The 15212-nt window shown below is 41.4% G+C and overlaps 1 protein-coding gene and 1 long non-coding RNA gene across 3 annotated transcripts in view; both read left to right on the plus strand.

Annotated features, from left to right (window-relative positions):
- Positions 1–8419, plus strand: part of LOC138443246 (uncharacterized) — a 121388-nt gene extending 112969 nt beyond the window's left edge. The window contains exon 4 of the long non-coding RNA XR_011258040.1: positions 7745–8419. This is a non-coding gene — a long non-coding RNA (uncharacterized lncRNA). The remainder of the gene's footprint in view (positions 1–7744) is intronic.
- Positions 8420–11168: 2749 nt separating this feature from the next.
- The window catches only part of YTHDC2 (YTH N6-methyladenosine RNA binding protein C2), a 72612-nt gene continuing 68568 nt past the window's right edge, over positions 11169–15212 (plus strand). Inside the window, exons 1-2 of one of the 2 annotated variants that reach the window (XM_069595279.1) lie at positions 11169–12254; positions 14023–14113. In XM_069595279.1, coding sequence (XP_069451380.1) covers positions 12071–12254; positions 14023–14113 — 275 coding nt within the window. In that variant the 5' untranslated portion in view covers positions 11169–12070. Of the gene's footprint in view, positions 12255–12363; positions 12555–14022; positions 14114–15212 lie in introns of those variants that run through there. The other variant, XM_069595280.1, reaches the window with a different exon arrangement.

Below are 15212 nucleotides of genomic sequence, written 5' to 3' on the forward strand. Positions count from 1 at the left end.
GAACCAGGACTCTGTCTGGAGGTTGTACCAACCTTTGATTGTTTCTCTTGTTCCTGTATCCCCTCCCTTCCCTGATTATCAATTGTTTGAATCCACCCTTTGGAACTCAGGGAAGGTCAAGGAGGCTGAATGAAGCCTATATCCTACAGACAAGAAATGGAGAACGCAGAACAGCTCTCTACTCCAGAGCCCCACAGAGTCCCACTCAGTTTTAATTTAGGGAACTAGGCAGCTATGACTTGATAACTTCCTGTGAAAATGGAGCATAGGACTGCCTCAGCTTGGGGTGTAGACACTGAATTGGAAGTATTTCTGAGTTCCAAGTTCTAGATCTGAGTCTTGTATGATTAAAATCTCAATCCCTTGGTCTGCCATTTTGGTGTAACAGACCCAATTAGAAGTAGTTGGAGGAGTGATAACTGGAATTTAGTAGACAAAATAAATCTCATTTCTTTTTAGAAGAATAGGCTTGAAACCCAGTCTGAACCTGGCACTTCAGGGAGACTTGTAGCCAGGTAGCCAATTGCCTAGTTTTATAAAAAGTAAGGTTGTAGTTACTAGCTTCCAGCAGATATTGTTTTGAGAATGGTGGCATCCAAGCCTGACACAGCTCAGAAAACTCAAGTGTTCAGCAATACAAGGTCTAATCTGAAAGTACACCCATAGCATCACCTAGCTATTTCCCAGGATATCTGAACCATAGCTATTCTATTTTGACTTTTAATTGTAAACTTTTCCTTAATAGCCAAAGCAGATTTCACCATTAATGACATCAATTTCTCTAGGTATGAGAAGATGCAAGAATTGGGACTCATAACATCTTCTCCTGAAAGATCTAACTATCTGAAGGCCTGTTCTGCCAGTTTTCCCCAGAGCACAGAGTGCCTCATTCCTGATTTTCATGCTGAACTCCTTTCAGGGGTGTTGAAAGTCAACAGTTGCAGCAGCCATGATTTAATCTTTGTAGATATAGATGGCAAGTGTCAGTCTTTAGTTGGCAGAGCCCCTTTTTGCTCATAAACTTGACCATGATTTTGAGGGGGGCGTTTCATGACCATTTTATCCCGTGGTGCTGAGAACATCCATTCTCAGGTTTGGCAAAGATTTTGTTGACAGGCCACTCAATGTGCTGTTACTGGACTAGGCCATAAAACGGTATCCAAAATTCTCTGGACCACCTGTCTTACTAGCCTCTTGGTCCAGGAGAATATTCCCTCTTGTTGCTTCTTCCCGTATCTAGAGTTACACTGTTACCATCATCGATCTCATATGGGGCTACATATCATTCTATTAGAGGCCTCAGACACACATTTGACAGTGTAAGAAACAGCAGTTTTGTAAAACAAGAGAAATACAAATAACATAGCCAGGTGTATTAGTAAAGTCACAAGTAAGACTTAAGAGCTTCCATTAGATATAGCCCAGTCATCTTAGATGTATCTCAGGTCATCTGACTTAGCTCTGTAGAATCTTTATCTTCCAGGGAAATTATATATTGGCACCACCGTCTATAAGGCACATAGCCCAGTTTTTTAGTGTTACTAGACTGATTATTCTTAGTATGATTTAATTGTTTCCAACACAGAGGAGACTTTAAACCTAAATTACCATAGCCTGGTGTTATCTATATAAATCCATCCCATAATTCTGGGAGATTTTTTTCCTCCTTTGCTGAAACTTTTCTTGTTGCTCTGACTGAGCTTGGATAATAGGAAAAAAGCTCAAATTAATGGCCAGAGTCAGAGCAGGCATTATTAATTGGCCCGGTGAGGGGATCCCATCTAGTAATATCACAGTGACCCGAATATGCCTGTAATTTTTTTTTTTAAAGTAAATTTCCTCAGAGCCAACCAGTTAGAGTCTTGTAGTAGAGAAATTTACCAAGGTAACCCAGAACTAGACACAGGTAATTGGCCACAAACACACAACTGAATTGATTTCTAAAACTAGCATAGAATCAGGCCTATGATAGAGAAGCATTTGATTTATATGCAAAGGTCTAAGAAGTCAAGAAAACATAAATGATCAGACAAATCAGGTCCAGCATCTTGGGCAAGCTGTCTACCTCTGATGTCGTCGTCTTCTCATCCTGGCGTAGTGTAGTTTCTCCTGATAAAAAAAGTCCTTCCATCCAAGTTGGAGACAATCCCTTAAATTATATCTTTTTCTAGTCCTGGTTGCAGATCATGAGACATCCTGATCTTCATCCAAAGACAGATTACTGAGATGAGCTTCAGAAACAAACTTAGGGTGTTTTTAAGAATTCAATTAAATTTTACATTAATATCACATAACAGGAAAGAACTATCTAAGAGATGAGTCTTACTAGATGCAGACCTTCATTAACAAACTGGGATTTAACATTTTTTGAAATATCTTTTTCTCCCTAAAGTGACCCTCATTTTTATCAAATATAACCAAATTAAGGCTAGTTTGTTTGCAAAATAGGTCTGTTCTCACTGATTTTGGTCTGATGATTTATATAACCATAATTGATTATAGACTTTTTATTTTGCTGAAACATTTATAGAGTCTCAGACTGAACTTTTAAAATAAAACAGGGCTGGGAAACTCACACCAAAGGCTTATCACAGATTTTGCCTAACAAATTTAGGTGAATTCTTCCCTTTTTAAGGTCTCAAAAAGTTCTTGAGATTTTTGAACCCGTGAGATAACCTTCCTAACTCATTTGATAAACTTACTAGAAACCTAAGAATTTCCAATTTTTGGAGGAGTCAGAGAGAAAATTTAGTTGTTTTGTTTATAGCTTTTAATTTTACCAAAGTATTGTCATAATTAGTTTGAGAGGAAGGTTTTCCCTACTCCCTGAAAACCTAAGATTCAAACCCATAATTTTTCAGATAGAAACCATGAAAATTATAAGCACATTCGCTGGTTCATTCAGTCCTTTTGTTAACTTTTGTGAAGTCATCAGGTTTTCCATTGGAATACCAGGACATATCAGAATGTTAAGAACTCCATATAATTTATAGGATATCTGTATTAGTAATTTTACCATACATTATAACATGAGTGGATTTATTACTCATTTCATAATCTTTTTCATGTAATTTAACCAACCAAATAAACACAGTTTAATATCCCTCTTTGGGATGTTTCAGGGGCCCTCTGAAGCACCCTAAAGTTAGCTAGAGGTCAAAGGAACTTCAAAATAATTCGATTTAGGAAGTTTTATCAAAAAGATCAATTAAAAGCATTCAGAACATTTGGTCAAATTTAGTCAGTGTTGATGGGTGTATCATTTAGCTTGTTGATATGTCACAATAATACCAAGGCTCAAGGTCTAGTGAAAGTCATCTCCGCCATCTTGGGCCTAGTTGACTCTAACCAGTTTTCTTATGGCTATGTCATTCCTAACAAAATCCATTTATCTAACTAATTGTAATCCAATTTTAGAAAATCCTGATCATGCATAACTCTTTAGTATTTTTCACAACTTTTTCTTTCTTTCTTTCTTTCTTTTTAATACTGAAAACACACTTCCTACTTTCCTTTAGCAACCAAGAACTAACTTTTATATTAGCATTTTATAGATTGGTGAGCATAAATACAACTGATAATTTCTAAAACCCTTGTTTTCTTAGAACATTTTAGGATGGCACCAAACATTATTCATTTATAGTCCCAAAAGTTTCGCTGTAAAAGGAAATTAGCGTTTAGTAGTAAATGTTTCAAAATCTTATTTTATTTGGAAATGACCTAACTATTCAATAGACTTCCAGCACTTAACACACTTAGCACAACCCTTAGAAATTTAAGTTATGCCAATCTGGAGAGACTATTTTAGACAGATATTTCTAAACTCTATTTCTTAATAGAGTTTATATAAAAGCTCATATCTCATTTACATTTTTTTAGAAATTTCTTCACTTGAGGTAATTTCCTTGTTGACAAACTTGTAAAAGATATATTTCAGTTCAGTTCAGTTCAATTGCTCAGTCGTGTCCAACTCTTTGCGACCCCATGAATCGCAGCATGCCAGGCCTCCTTGTCCATCACCAACTCCCGGAGTTCACCCAGACCCACGTCCATCGAGTCCGTGATGCCATCCAGCCATCTCATCCTCTGTCATCCCCTTCTCCTCCTGCCCCCAATCCCTCCCAGCATCAGAGTCTTCTCCAATGAGTCAACTCTTCGCAGGAGGTGGCCAAAGTACTGGAGTTTCAGCTTTAGCATCAGTCCTTCCAAAGAAATCCCATGGCTGATCTCTTTCAGAATGGACTGGTTGGATCTCCTTGCAGTCCAAGGGACTCTCAAGAGTCTTCTCCAACACCGCAGTTCAAAAGCATCAATTCTTTGGTGCTCAGCCTTCTTCACAACTTATATTAAACCTAGGTATAATGAACATATTCTATTTAGTGTTAATTACTCTAAGACATGTCTATATTAGATAGGTCAACAAACAAACATTAATATCAGGTATTTAATACTGAATATTTCCTAGTTCACATGAACCTGGAATTTATTGTTTACGTTAGAATTATTTGATTTGTAAGTGCTCACCTGACCTGCCTCTTGAGAAATTTGTATGCAGGTCAGGAAGCAACAGTTAGAACTGGACATGAAACAACAGACTGGTTCCAAATAGGAAAAGGAGTCCGTCAAGGCTGTATATTGTCACCCTGCTTATTTAACTTCTATGCAGAGTACATCATGAGAAACGCTGGACTGGAAGAAACACAAGCTGGAATCAAGATTGCTGGGAGAAATATCAATAACCTCAGATATGCAGATGACACCACCCTTATGGCAGAAAGTGAAGAGGAGCTAAAAAGCCTCTTGATGAAAGTGAAAGTGGAGAGTGAAAAGGTTGGCTTAAAGCTCAACATTCAGAAAATGAATATCATGGCATCTGGTCCCATCACTTCATGGAAAATAGATGGGGAAACAGTGGAAACAGTGTCAGACTTTATTTTTTTAGGCTCCAAAATCACTGCAGATATTGACTGCAGCCATGAAATTAAAAGACACTTACTCCTTGGAAGAAAAGTTATGACCAACCTAGACAGTATATTCAAAAGCAGAAACATTACTTTGCCGACTAAGGTCCGTCTAGCCAAGGCTATGGTTTTTCCTGTGGTCGTGTATGGATGTGAGAGTTGGACTGTGAAGAAGGCTAAGCGCTGAAGAATTGATGCTTTTGAAGTGTGGTGTTGGAGAAGACTCTTGAGAGTCCCTCGGACTGCAAGGAGATCCAACCAGTCTATTCAGAAGGAGATCAGCCCTGGGATTTCTTTGGAGGGAATGATGCTAAAGCTGAAACTCCAGTACTTTGGCCACCTCCTGCGAAGAGTTGACTCATTGGAGAAGACTCTGATGCTGGGAGGGATTGGGGGCAGGAGGAGAAGGGGACGACAGAGGATGAGATGGCTGGATAGCATCACTGACTCGATGAACGTGGGTCTGAGTGAACTCTGGGAGTTGGTGATGGACAGGGAGGCCTGGCGTGCTCAGATTCATGGGGTCACAAAGAGTCAGACACGACTGAGCAACTGAACTGAACTGGACCTTTTTTTAAGCCAAATAAATAGAGCTCATTTACAAATTAACCTCAAAAATATTACCCAGAGACAAAGACATACCAAGACATATTTCGACAGACACTGCAAAATCTAGCTTCCAGTCTTTTTTCCCTTTTTCCTCAGTGTCAGGAGTTAGAGATGGTCTAGATAAGTGTTCCTGAAAGCCCTGGTCTCAAGGCACAGGGAAAGAAAATCAAGTTCTAACAAAATGGTGGCAGGTCTAAACCAAATGTTGGCCAAACGAAGCAAAATGGCCATCAAAAATCACAACACAGAACACAGAGTTAACACACGCACATATAAACTTGGCAGTCCTCATCAACGTGAAAGTGAAAGTGAAGTCACTCAGTCGTGTCCGACTCTTTGTGACCCGTGGACTGTAGCCCACCAAGCTCCTCCATCCATGGGATTCTCCAGGCAAGAATACTGGAGTGTGTTACCATTTTTCCTTCTCCAGTGGATCTTCCCGACCTAGGGATCGAAACCATGTCTCCCACATTGCAGCCAGACCCTTTAACCTCTGCGCCACCAGGGAAGCCCTTAAATACAAGAATACAGTCTCTCAGAAGACCTCAAAGATTTCAAGGAAGGAAAGGAAGCCAGGTTGAAAGAAGAAGGGGGAGGAAGCGGGAGAGGGGGGTGAAAGGGGTGGCCTTACAGATGTCTCCTGCCACCTACAGATACCCAGGAGTTATGGGACTTTCCCCTGGGCCTCCAGAGAAGGGAGGACTGGAATTTGGCCCTACCAGAAATCAGACCAGACCAGAACCAGAATTTGAGTTCTTTGCCAAGATGAGGTGATCAGTCTCCAATCCTTAGGTCAGGCTGAAGGCCCTTCAACCAGATTCCTGGTTCCAGGACCAGGGGACTAGAAAAACAGGGAAGGATAGGAAGGGTTAAGGAGAGGAGAGAGAGAGGGAAGGGGAGAGAGGTCAATAAAGTCTCTTGTTCCTTACCTGTTCCAGGCACTCTGGCCAGTTGTCCACGTCAGGAGGAGACCAGGGACAAAAGGGTCCCAGTTGTGGCCGCTGGGTCTGGTCCATTGGCAGGCAAGCTGGCTCCTTAGTACCCCGAGTGGTCAGGATGTCAGTTTCAGTGAAGAAGAGTCCCCGCCAGAGTTGCCATTTGTTGCAGAAAGGTGGACCCCTTCCAGGGCCTGAAACTGGGCTCTTGTCTAACACTCGGAAATGAATTGTCCAAGGAGACACATCTGCTGACAAAGCAAGAGATTTTATTGGAAAAGGGCATCCGAGTGGGGAGCAATAGGGTAAGGGAACCCAGGAGAACTGCTCAGCCACGTGGCTTGCAATGTTGGGTTTTATGGTGATGGGATTAGTTTCCGGGTAGTCTTTGACCAATCATTCTAATTCAGAGTCTTTCCTGGTGGCGCACATATCGCTCAGCCAAGATGGATGCTAGCGAGAGGGATTCTGGGAAGTGGACTGACATGCAGTGTCTCCTTTAGACCTTTCCCGAATTCTTCCGGTTGGTGATGGCTTATTAATTCTGTATTCCTTATCAGGATCTCCTGTCATAAAACAACTCATGCAAATGGTTACTGTGGTGCCTGGCCAGGGTGGGCGGTTTCAATCAGTGTGCTTCCCCTAACAGAAGGTCTTGTAGGTCTTCATAGAACCGTTCAACTTCAGCTTCTTCAGCATTACTGGTCTGGTCATAGACTTGGCTTAGTGTGACACTGAATGGTTTGCCTTGTAAATGAACAGCAATCATTCTGTCATTTTTGAGATTGCATCCAAGTACTGCATTTCGGACTCTTGTTGACTCTGATGGCTACTCCATTTCTTATAAGGGTTCCATGAATCAAGGCAAATTGGAAGTGGTTAAACAAGAGATGGCAAGGGTGAACATCGACATTCTAGGAATCAGGGAACACAAATGGACTGGAATGGGTGAATTTAACTCAGATGACCATTATATTTACTACTGCGGGCAAGAATCCCTCAGAAGAAATGGAATAGCCATCACGGTCAACAAAAGAGTCCGAAATGCAGTACTTGGATGCAATCTCAAAAACGACAGAATGATCTCTGTTCGTCTCCAAGGCAAACCATTCAATAACACAGTTATCCAAGTCTATGCCCCAACCAGTAACGCTGAAGAAACTGAAGTTGAACGGGTCTATGAAGACCTACAAGACCTTTTAGAACTAACACCCAAAAAAGATGTCCTTTTCATTATAGGGGACTGGAATGCAAAATTAGAAAGTCAAGAAACACCTGGAGTAACAGGCAAATTTGGCCTTGGAATGCAGAATGAAGCAGGGCAAAGACTAATAGAGTTTTGCCAAGAAAATGCACTGGTCATAGCAAACACCCTCTTCCAACAACACAAGAGAAGACTCTACACATGGACATCACCAGATGGTCAACACCAAAATCAGATTGGTTATATTCTTTGCAGCCAAAGATGAAGAAGCTCTATACAGTCAACAAAAACAAGACCAGGAGCTGACTGTGGCTCAGATCATGAACTCCTTATTACCAAATTCAGACTCAAATTGAAGAAAGTAGGGAAAACCGCTAGACCATTCAGGTATGAACTAAATCAAATCCCTTATGATTATACAGTGGAAGTCAGAAGTAGATTTAAGGGCCTAGATCTGATAGATAGAGTGCCTGATGAACTATGGAATGAGGTTCGTGACATTGTACAGGAGACAGGGATCAAGACCATCCCCATGGAAAAGAAATGCAAAAAAGCAAAATGGCTGTCTCAGAAGGCCTTACAAATAGCTGTGAAAAGAAGAGAGGCGAAAAGCAAAGGAGAAAAGGAGAGATATAAGCATCTGAATGCAGAGTTCCAAAGAATAGCAAGAAGAGATAAGAAAGCCTTCTTCAGCGATCAATGCAAAGAAATAGAGGAAACAACAGAATGGGAAAGACTAGAGATCTCTTCAAGAAAATTAGAGATACCAAGGGAACATTTCATGCAATGATGGGCTCGATAAAGGACAGAAAGGTCTGGACCTAACAGAAGCAGCAGATATTAAGAAGAGGTGGCAAGAATACACGGAAGAACTGTACAAAAAAGATCTTCATGACCCAGATAATCATGATGATGTGATCACTAATCTAGAGCCAGACATCTTGGAATGTGAAGTCAAGTGGGCCTTGGAAAGCATCACTATGAACAAAGCTAGTGGAAGTGATGGAATTTCAGTTGAGCTGTTTCAAATCCTGAAAGATGATGCTGTGAAAGTGCTGCACTCAATATGACAGCAAATTTGGAAAACTCAGCAGTGGCCACAGGACTGGAAAAGGTCAGTTTTCATTCCAATCCCAAAGAAAGGCAATGCCAAAGAATGCTCAAACTACCGCACAATTGTACTCATCTCACATGCTAGTAAAGTAATGCTCAAAATTCTCTAAGTCAGGCTTCAGCAATACGTGAACCGTGAACTCCCTGATGTTCAAGCTGGTTTTAGAAAAGGCAGAGGAACCAGAGATCAAATTGCCAACATCAGCTGGATCATGGAAAAAGCAAGAGAGTTCCAGAAAAACATCTATTTCTGCTTTCTTGACTATGCCAAAGCCTTTGACTGTGTGGATCACAATAAACTGTGGAAAATTCTGAAAGAGATGGGAATACCAGACCACCTGACCTGCCTCTTGAGAAATCTGTATGCAGGTCAGGAAGCAACAGTTAGAACTGGACATGGAACAATAGACTGGTTCCATATAGGAAAAGGAGTACGTCAAGGCTGTATATTGTCACCCTGCTTCAAGAAGGCTCTTTAGTTCCTCTTCACTTTCTGCCATAAGGGTAGTGTCATCTGCATAGAGTCATAGTGCCTTTTCCATGATCCAGCAGATGTTGGCAATTTGAATGTGGAATGAAGCAGGGCAAAGGCTAATAGAGTTTTTCCAAGAGAACACACTGGTCATAGCAAACACCCTCTTCCAACAACACAAGAGAAGACTCTACACATGGACATCACCAGATGGTCAACACTGAAATCAGATTGATTATATTCTTTGCAGCCAAAGATGGAGAAGCTCTATACAGTCAACAAAAACATGACCAGGAGCTGACTGTGGCTCAGATCATGAACTCCTTATTACCACAGACTCAAACTGAAGAAAGTAGGGAAAGCCGCTAGACCATTCAGGTATGACCTAAATCAAATCCCTGTTATTTACCTGGGGCCAAACTATGGTGGAGGTAATGAAGATAATGGCTTCCTCCTTCAAAAGGTCCCATGCAGGCCCTGCTACACTCAGTCCCCCCAGCCCTGCAGCAGGCCACTGCCCACCCCTGCCTAATCAATCAAATTGATTAGGATTCCAAGAATTATGAAGAAAATTTCTAGAGGATAGAGATGACAAATCTTAATTACAGATTCTATTATATAATATGGAAAATCAATAAATAATTATTGTATGACCATACAGTTCTTGCTGCTGATGAAATATTGTCAGAGAAGATAAACAAGGTTCCTGGTCTTAAAAGGCTTATGTTGTGTGGGAAGAGCAACTAATAAATATATAAATAAAGTAATTTCAAACAATAGTAAATGATAATGGATTACTGCGGGAGAGCCTATCTAGGTAAGGGATAATGATGATGGCTTTAATGATGAGAAAGAGGCATTCATATGAAGTATTGGGAGGGAGACTGTCATGTGCAGGAGGAAACTGTTCAAGTGGAAAGTTTCCCTGATAATAATGAGCTTGATATGTTCAAGGGACAGGAATGAATCAGTGCATTTGAGCACTGTGAGGATGAGAATGGTCACAGATGAGCCTTATGGAGGTAGACAGATGCCAGATCATGCAGCCTTAAGGGTCTTAGTAAGGAAATGAGGGTATTTTAGAGTTGCAGTGGGGACTGATAAGAGTGCTTTGTGTAGGGATGTTATCCTACTTGGCTTGTAGAGTTGTCTCTCTGTCTGCAGGCAGTTGGTTCCAGGACCCCTTTGAGGATACAAAAATCCAAGTCCCTCATATAAAATGGCACTGAGTGAAAGTTGCTCAGTCGTGTCTGACTCTTTGTGACCCCATGAACTATACAGTCCTGGAATTCTCCAGGTCAGAATACTGGAGTGGGTAGCCTTTCCCTTCTTCAAGGGATGTTTTGGACCCAGGAATCAAACCAGGGTCTCCTGCATAGCAGGAAGATTCTTTACCAACTTGAGCTATCAGGGAAGCCCTTAAAATAATAGTACTATTTGCATATAACCTATAGACATCCTGTTATATACTTAGAATCATCTGTAAATCACATATAATACCTAATAGGATATAAATACTGTGTACATAGTTGCAATGCCTAGTAAATTCAAGTTTTGCTCTTTGGAACTTTCTGAATTGAAAAAAAAATTTGGTTTAGTGTTTTGTTGAAACAGTGGATAAGGAACTCAAAGATACTGAGAACCAAGATCTTTTTAATGTGTTTTTAAAAAGATCATTCTAGTTGCTTTCTGGAGAATGGATAATAGGAAAACCAGAGTGGAAGCAGTGTGGCTAGGTTTAGGTTTGTGTTAGTGTAACTGTATAAATGCAAACGGACATTCTCATAATCTTCCTTGACTTCGCAAACTAAAGGTTCCATCTTCCTATTCCATTACCTCACATAGCACTTACAATTATGATTTAATCATTTTTTTTTTGGTTATCGCCTGTTTTTCCCATCTAGGGTTGCCAAATAAGGCCACTCAGTTGAATTCGCATTTCAGATACTGAGTAATTCTTTACTCCTAGTATTCTTGTGTTCTCAGTTGTGTCCAACTTAAGACTGTAGCTGGCCAGGCTCCTTTGTCCTCGGAATTCTACAGGCAAGAATACGGGAGTGGGTAGTCATTCCCTTCCCCAGGGTATCTTCCCAAGCCAGAAATCAAACCCCCTGCCTCCCAGGTCGATTCTTTACTGTCTGAGCCACTAGGGAAGCCCAGGGAATTCTTTAGTCTGTGTGCTCCCAAATATTGCATAGGAAAGCCCTATACTAAAATTTTGTTCTTTATCTGACATTCAAATAAACGGGGCATCTTGTATTTTTATTTACTAAATCTGGCAACACTACCCCCAAAAGAACACAAACTCCTTGAGGGCAGGAATTCCTTCTGTCTGGTTTCCCAAAGTGTATCTAGGACACAGAGTAGGAGCCCACACATGCTTATTGAAAAGGATTTAACCACGCAGCGATCCAATAAGAGCCCCTCGGTGAGGGTGTAGCTGCAGACCGGAGACCACCGGGAGAAACACAGCCGTCGAGCTGGAGCCTGGGGCGGAGCGCCCCCAGGCCGGGGCGGCCTGCGCGCTGAGGTCACGGGCGCCGGCTCCGGTGACGTCATCACGGCCGCGCTGTCTGCCGGGCTGGAGTTGCACTGGCGCCGGCACCTCGCCGGCTGTTGTGGAGACCGAGGGCTTTCCGGTGCGCCCTGCGCAGTGCGGGCCGCCTGTGAGGCCGTCCGGCCCCGGCAAGGGCCCGAGAGGCCCAGTCTGACTATCGTTGGCTGTCAGCCGGCAGGCCTGGCGGCTCTATCGCGGGGAGACCGTCTTCTCAGGGCCATGTCGAGGCCGAGCAGCGTCTCCCCGCGGCCGCCGGCTCCCGGTGGGGGCGGGGGCGGCCCCGCGCCCTGTTGCCCTGGGGGCGGCGGCCGGGCCAAGGGGCTGAAGGACATTCGTATAGACGAGGAGGTGAAGATCGCAGTCAATATCGCTCTGGAGCGCTTCCGCTATGGGGACCAGAGAGGTGAGGCTCCTGACAGGGACCCCGCCGGCTGCCCCACCTCCCGGAAGCCCGGCCCCTCGGTGGGCAGGGGCTGCCTCACGCGTGGGAGGGAAGGCGGCCCGGCCCGGGCGAGGAGGGCGGGGGGCGGAGGCCGGCGTGGTCGCGCTCTCCCGGGATGTGAGGGGCCGCAGAGTCCTGCGGGTTAGCCAAGTGTCGGGACCCTTCGTGGCGTCCGAAAGCGAAAAAATCAGGTTGCTCCGTAGCAGGAGGCATTTCTTTCCCTAGGGAGAGGCCTTCCGGTAGCTTTGCCACAACTTTTAGGTATTGTTTGCTGCTGCTGCTAAGTCGCTTCAGTCGTGTCCGACTCTGTGCGACCCCATAGACGGCAGCCCACCAGGCTCCCCCGTCCCTGGGATTCTCTAGGCAAGAACACTGGAGTGGGTTGCCATTTCCTTCTCCAATGCATGAAAGTGAAAAGGGAAAGTGAAGTCGCTCAGTCGTGTCCGACTCTTAGCGACCTCATGGACTGCAGCCTACCAGGCTCCTCCGTCCATGGGACTTTGCAGGCAAGAGTACTGGAGTGGGGTGCCATTGAGCCCCTGCTTTTTTTTTTTCTTTTTTCTAAATCGAGGTAGGTTTAGTTTGAGTTAAGGAAGTAGAGGAGCGGAAGGAAACTGTACAGATAAATGAAGTGGCAACATGTAGTCTTTTGCTTAAATCCTGGAAGCATCACTCTATTGAACAGTTAAAACAAAAAAGAAGTTAAATTCCTGGTAGACAAAGCATCTTCCATACCTCTTAAGGTTAGAAAGCGACTTGAGTCACACGGTGCAGAACCAGCAGTCGACCTGTGATCAGTACAGTATATATTAAGTGCTCATTCTGATTTGCGGGTCTAAATGCAAGGGCCCCTTACTCTGGAAGCTTAATTAAAAGCGTCTTAAAAGGAAGAAGAAACAGATATGAAGCCCCAGAAATACGCAACATATCCACATTTTACTATCTGAGACAGTAAAATATTAATTCTGTGCAGTTTTGAAGGCAAAGACAGTGGAATCTGATGCTGAGCGTTCATAATTCTTGAGCATACCTCCTCACTGAAGGAAATAAGCATTTTGTTAATTAAACAAGAAGTTAAGATAGTAAACTTCGTCAGTTTTTATAGGAGCTCAAGATTTCAGCATAAGTAAGAGTAGTAATCTTTGGTGAACATCAGAGTCCTTTATCATATTTAGGTTTAAGTGTTACTGATAACAGAATTCTGGTAGACATTAAGTGATTAATTAGTACAGATATAGCTGATGATTACACTTTATTTTACTTTGCAGATTTTTAAAATAGTTTTTTCTTTTTTAAACAGTTGAAGGTTTGTGGCAATTCTCTGTTGTCAGGTGATGGTTAGCATATTTTATCAATAAAGTATTTTTAAATTACTGTGCATACATTGTTTTTAAATACATAATGCTATTGCACATTTAATAGACTACAGTGTAGTGTAACCACAAATAGGCCCAGGAACAAACCAGCATAGGCCCTGGAAACTGAAAAATTTTGTATGACTTGCTTTATTATTTTTTATTATATTTGTTTTATTGCAAGAGTCTGTTACCAAACCCACAATCTCACTGAGGTATGCCTGTATCTACTTTTCACATAAAATATGGTAAATGTGCTTATATGATTTTTTAAAAATTTTATGAATATATGTGTGCTGAAATACTTTGAAAGAAATTTGCCTATTAGCAAATGATGCTTTGTGTGTGTGTGTGTTTTTTTTTTTCCCATGTAGAAATGGAATTTCCTTCTTCTTTGACCAGTACAGAAAGAGCCTTTATTCATCGGTTGAGTCAGTCTCTTGGTTTGGTTTCTAAAAGTAAAGGGTAAGCTGATAACTTTTCTTAATTAAAAAAACTTTATTGAAAAAGAGAAATGTTTTTGACTAAATAGTTAAACCGTTTTAGATTCACATCCTTAATTATATTGTATATAGAAGATCTGATTTATGTTTGTACCAAACTCAACTCTTTGCTTTTCTTCCTATCCACCTGTTTTTGTTTTCCCTGGTTGGGAGAGGGTGAGAGAAGATCAATTTTAAGATGTTAGCAAAATGGTTTAAAAGTTGAAGTTGATTGCATCAGAAAGAAATTTTCTTTTTTTATAGAAACCAAAGCTCTTTTTTTTCCTTGAAGAATGGATAGCCTTAAAATAGTAAATACAATTATTAACAGAACTTAACTCTTTCAAAGCCACTGTGCTATAATGGAATGCTTTAGAACACATGCTCATTGTTTTCTTTCATACCAAGCCACAAAGCTGATGATTAGAAATGATTAAATGAAATGGAACTTATGTTCACTCCTGAGTAAAGATCTTTTTTTTTTAATCTCCTAGAATTAACTTTGTTAATTTAGCAAATTAGTCTTTTTCTTTTTTTTTTTCTTTTGTGCCTGGTATTATGGTTCCATTATACCTATTAGAGAGGTATGGAGAAAAGGGCAAGAAACCTGGATTCTACTCCCAGCCTCTCAGTGCTTCATTCTTTAGTTTGATCATGTCCCTTAACTTTAAATGCCAGTTTTTTTTTTTTTAAATGTAAAAAAATGAAAGAGTTAAGCTCTTTGTGCTAGTTGAGATTCTGTGATCCTGCAGTTTATTTTGAGCTTCTTACTTGAGTTTTAAAAACAGATTGCAGAATTCCTGTGTGATAATTTACAGTTGTTTTCCTGATCACTTTTTTTTTTAATATCCTTTCTTTTGAAATGAAGCTATGTGTGTTGGATTTTGTTTTTTATCTCCTTTTAGAGAGTTGAATTTACTTTGAATTGATTTTGTTTTTTTTTTAGATAACTGTTCACCTTTTGGTGAAAATACTCTTGTTAGAATAGCACTTGTTTTGTGTTCTTTACTATATCCTTATATTTTCTTAGAAATTCCAGTCAAGTATTCCCATACCCCAGATTTTACCTCCTTATAATTTGT

This window comes from Ovis canadensis, chromosome 7 (genome assembly GCF_042477335.2).
Source record: "Ovis canadensis isolate MfBH-ARS-UI-01 breed Bighorn chromosome 7, ARS-UI_OviCan_v2, whole genome shotgun sequence".
In the NCBI taxonomy this organism is placed as follows: Eukaryota; Metazoa; Chordata; class Mammalia; order Artiodactyla; family Bovidae; genus Ovis; species Ovis canadensis.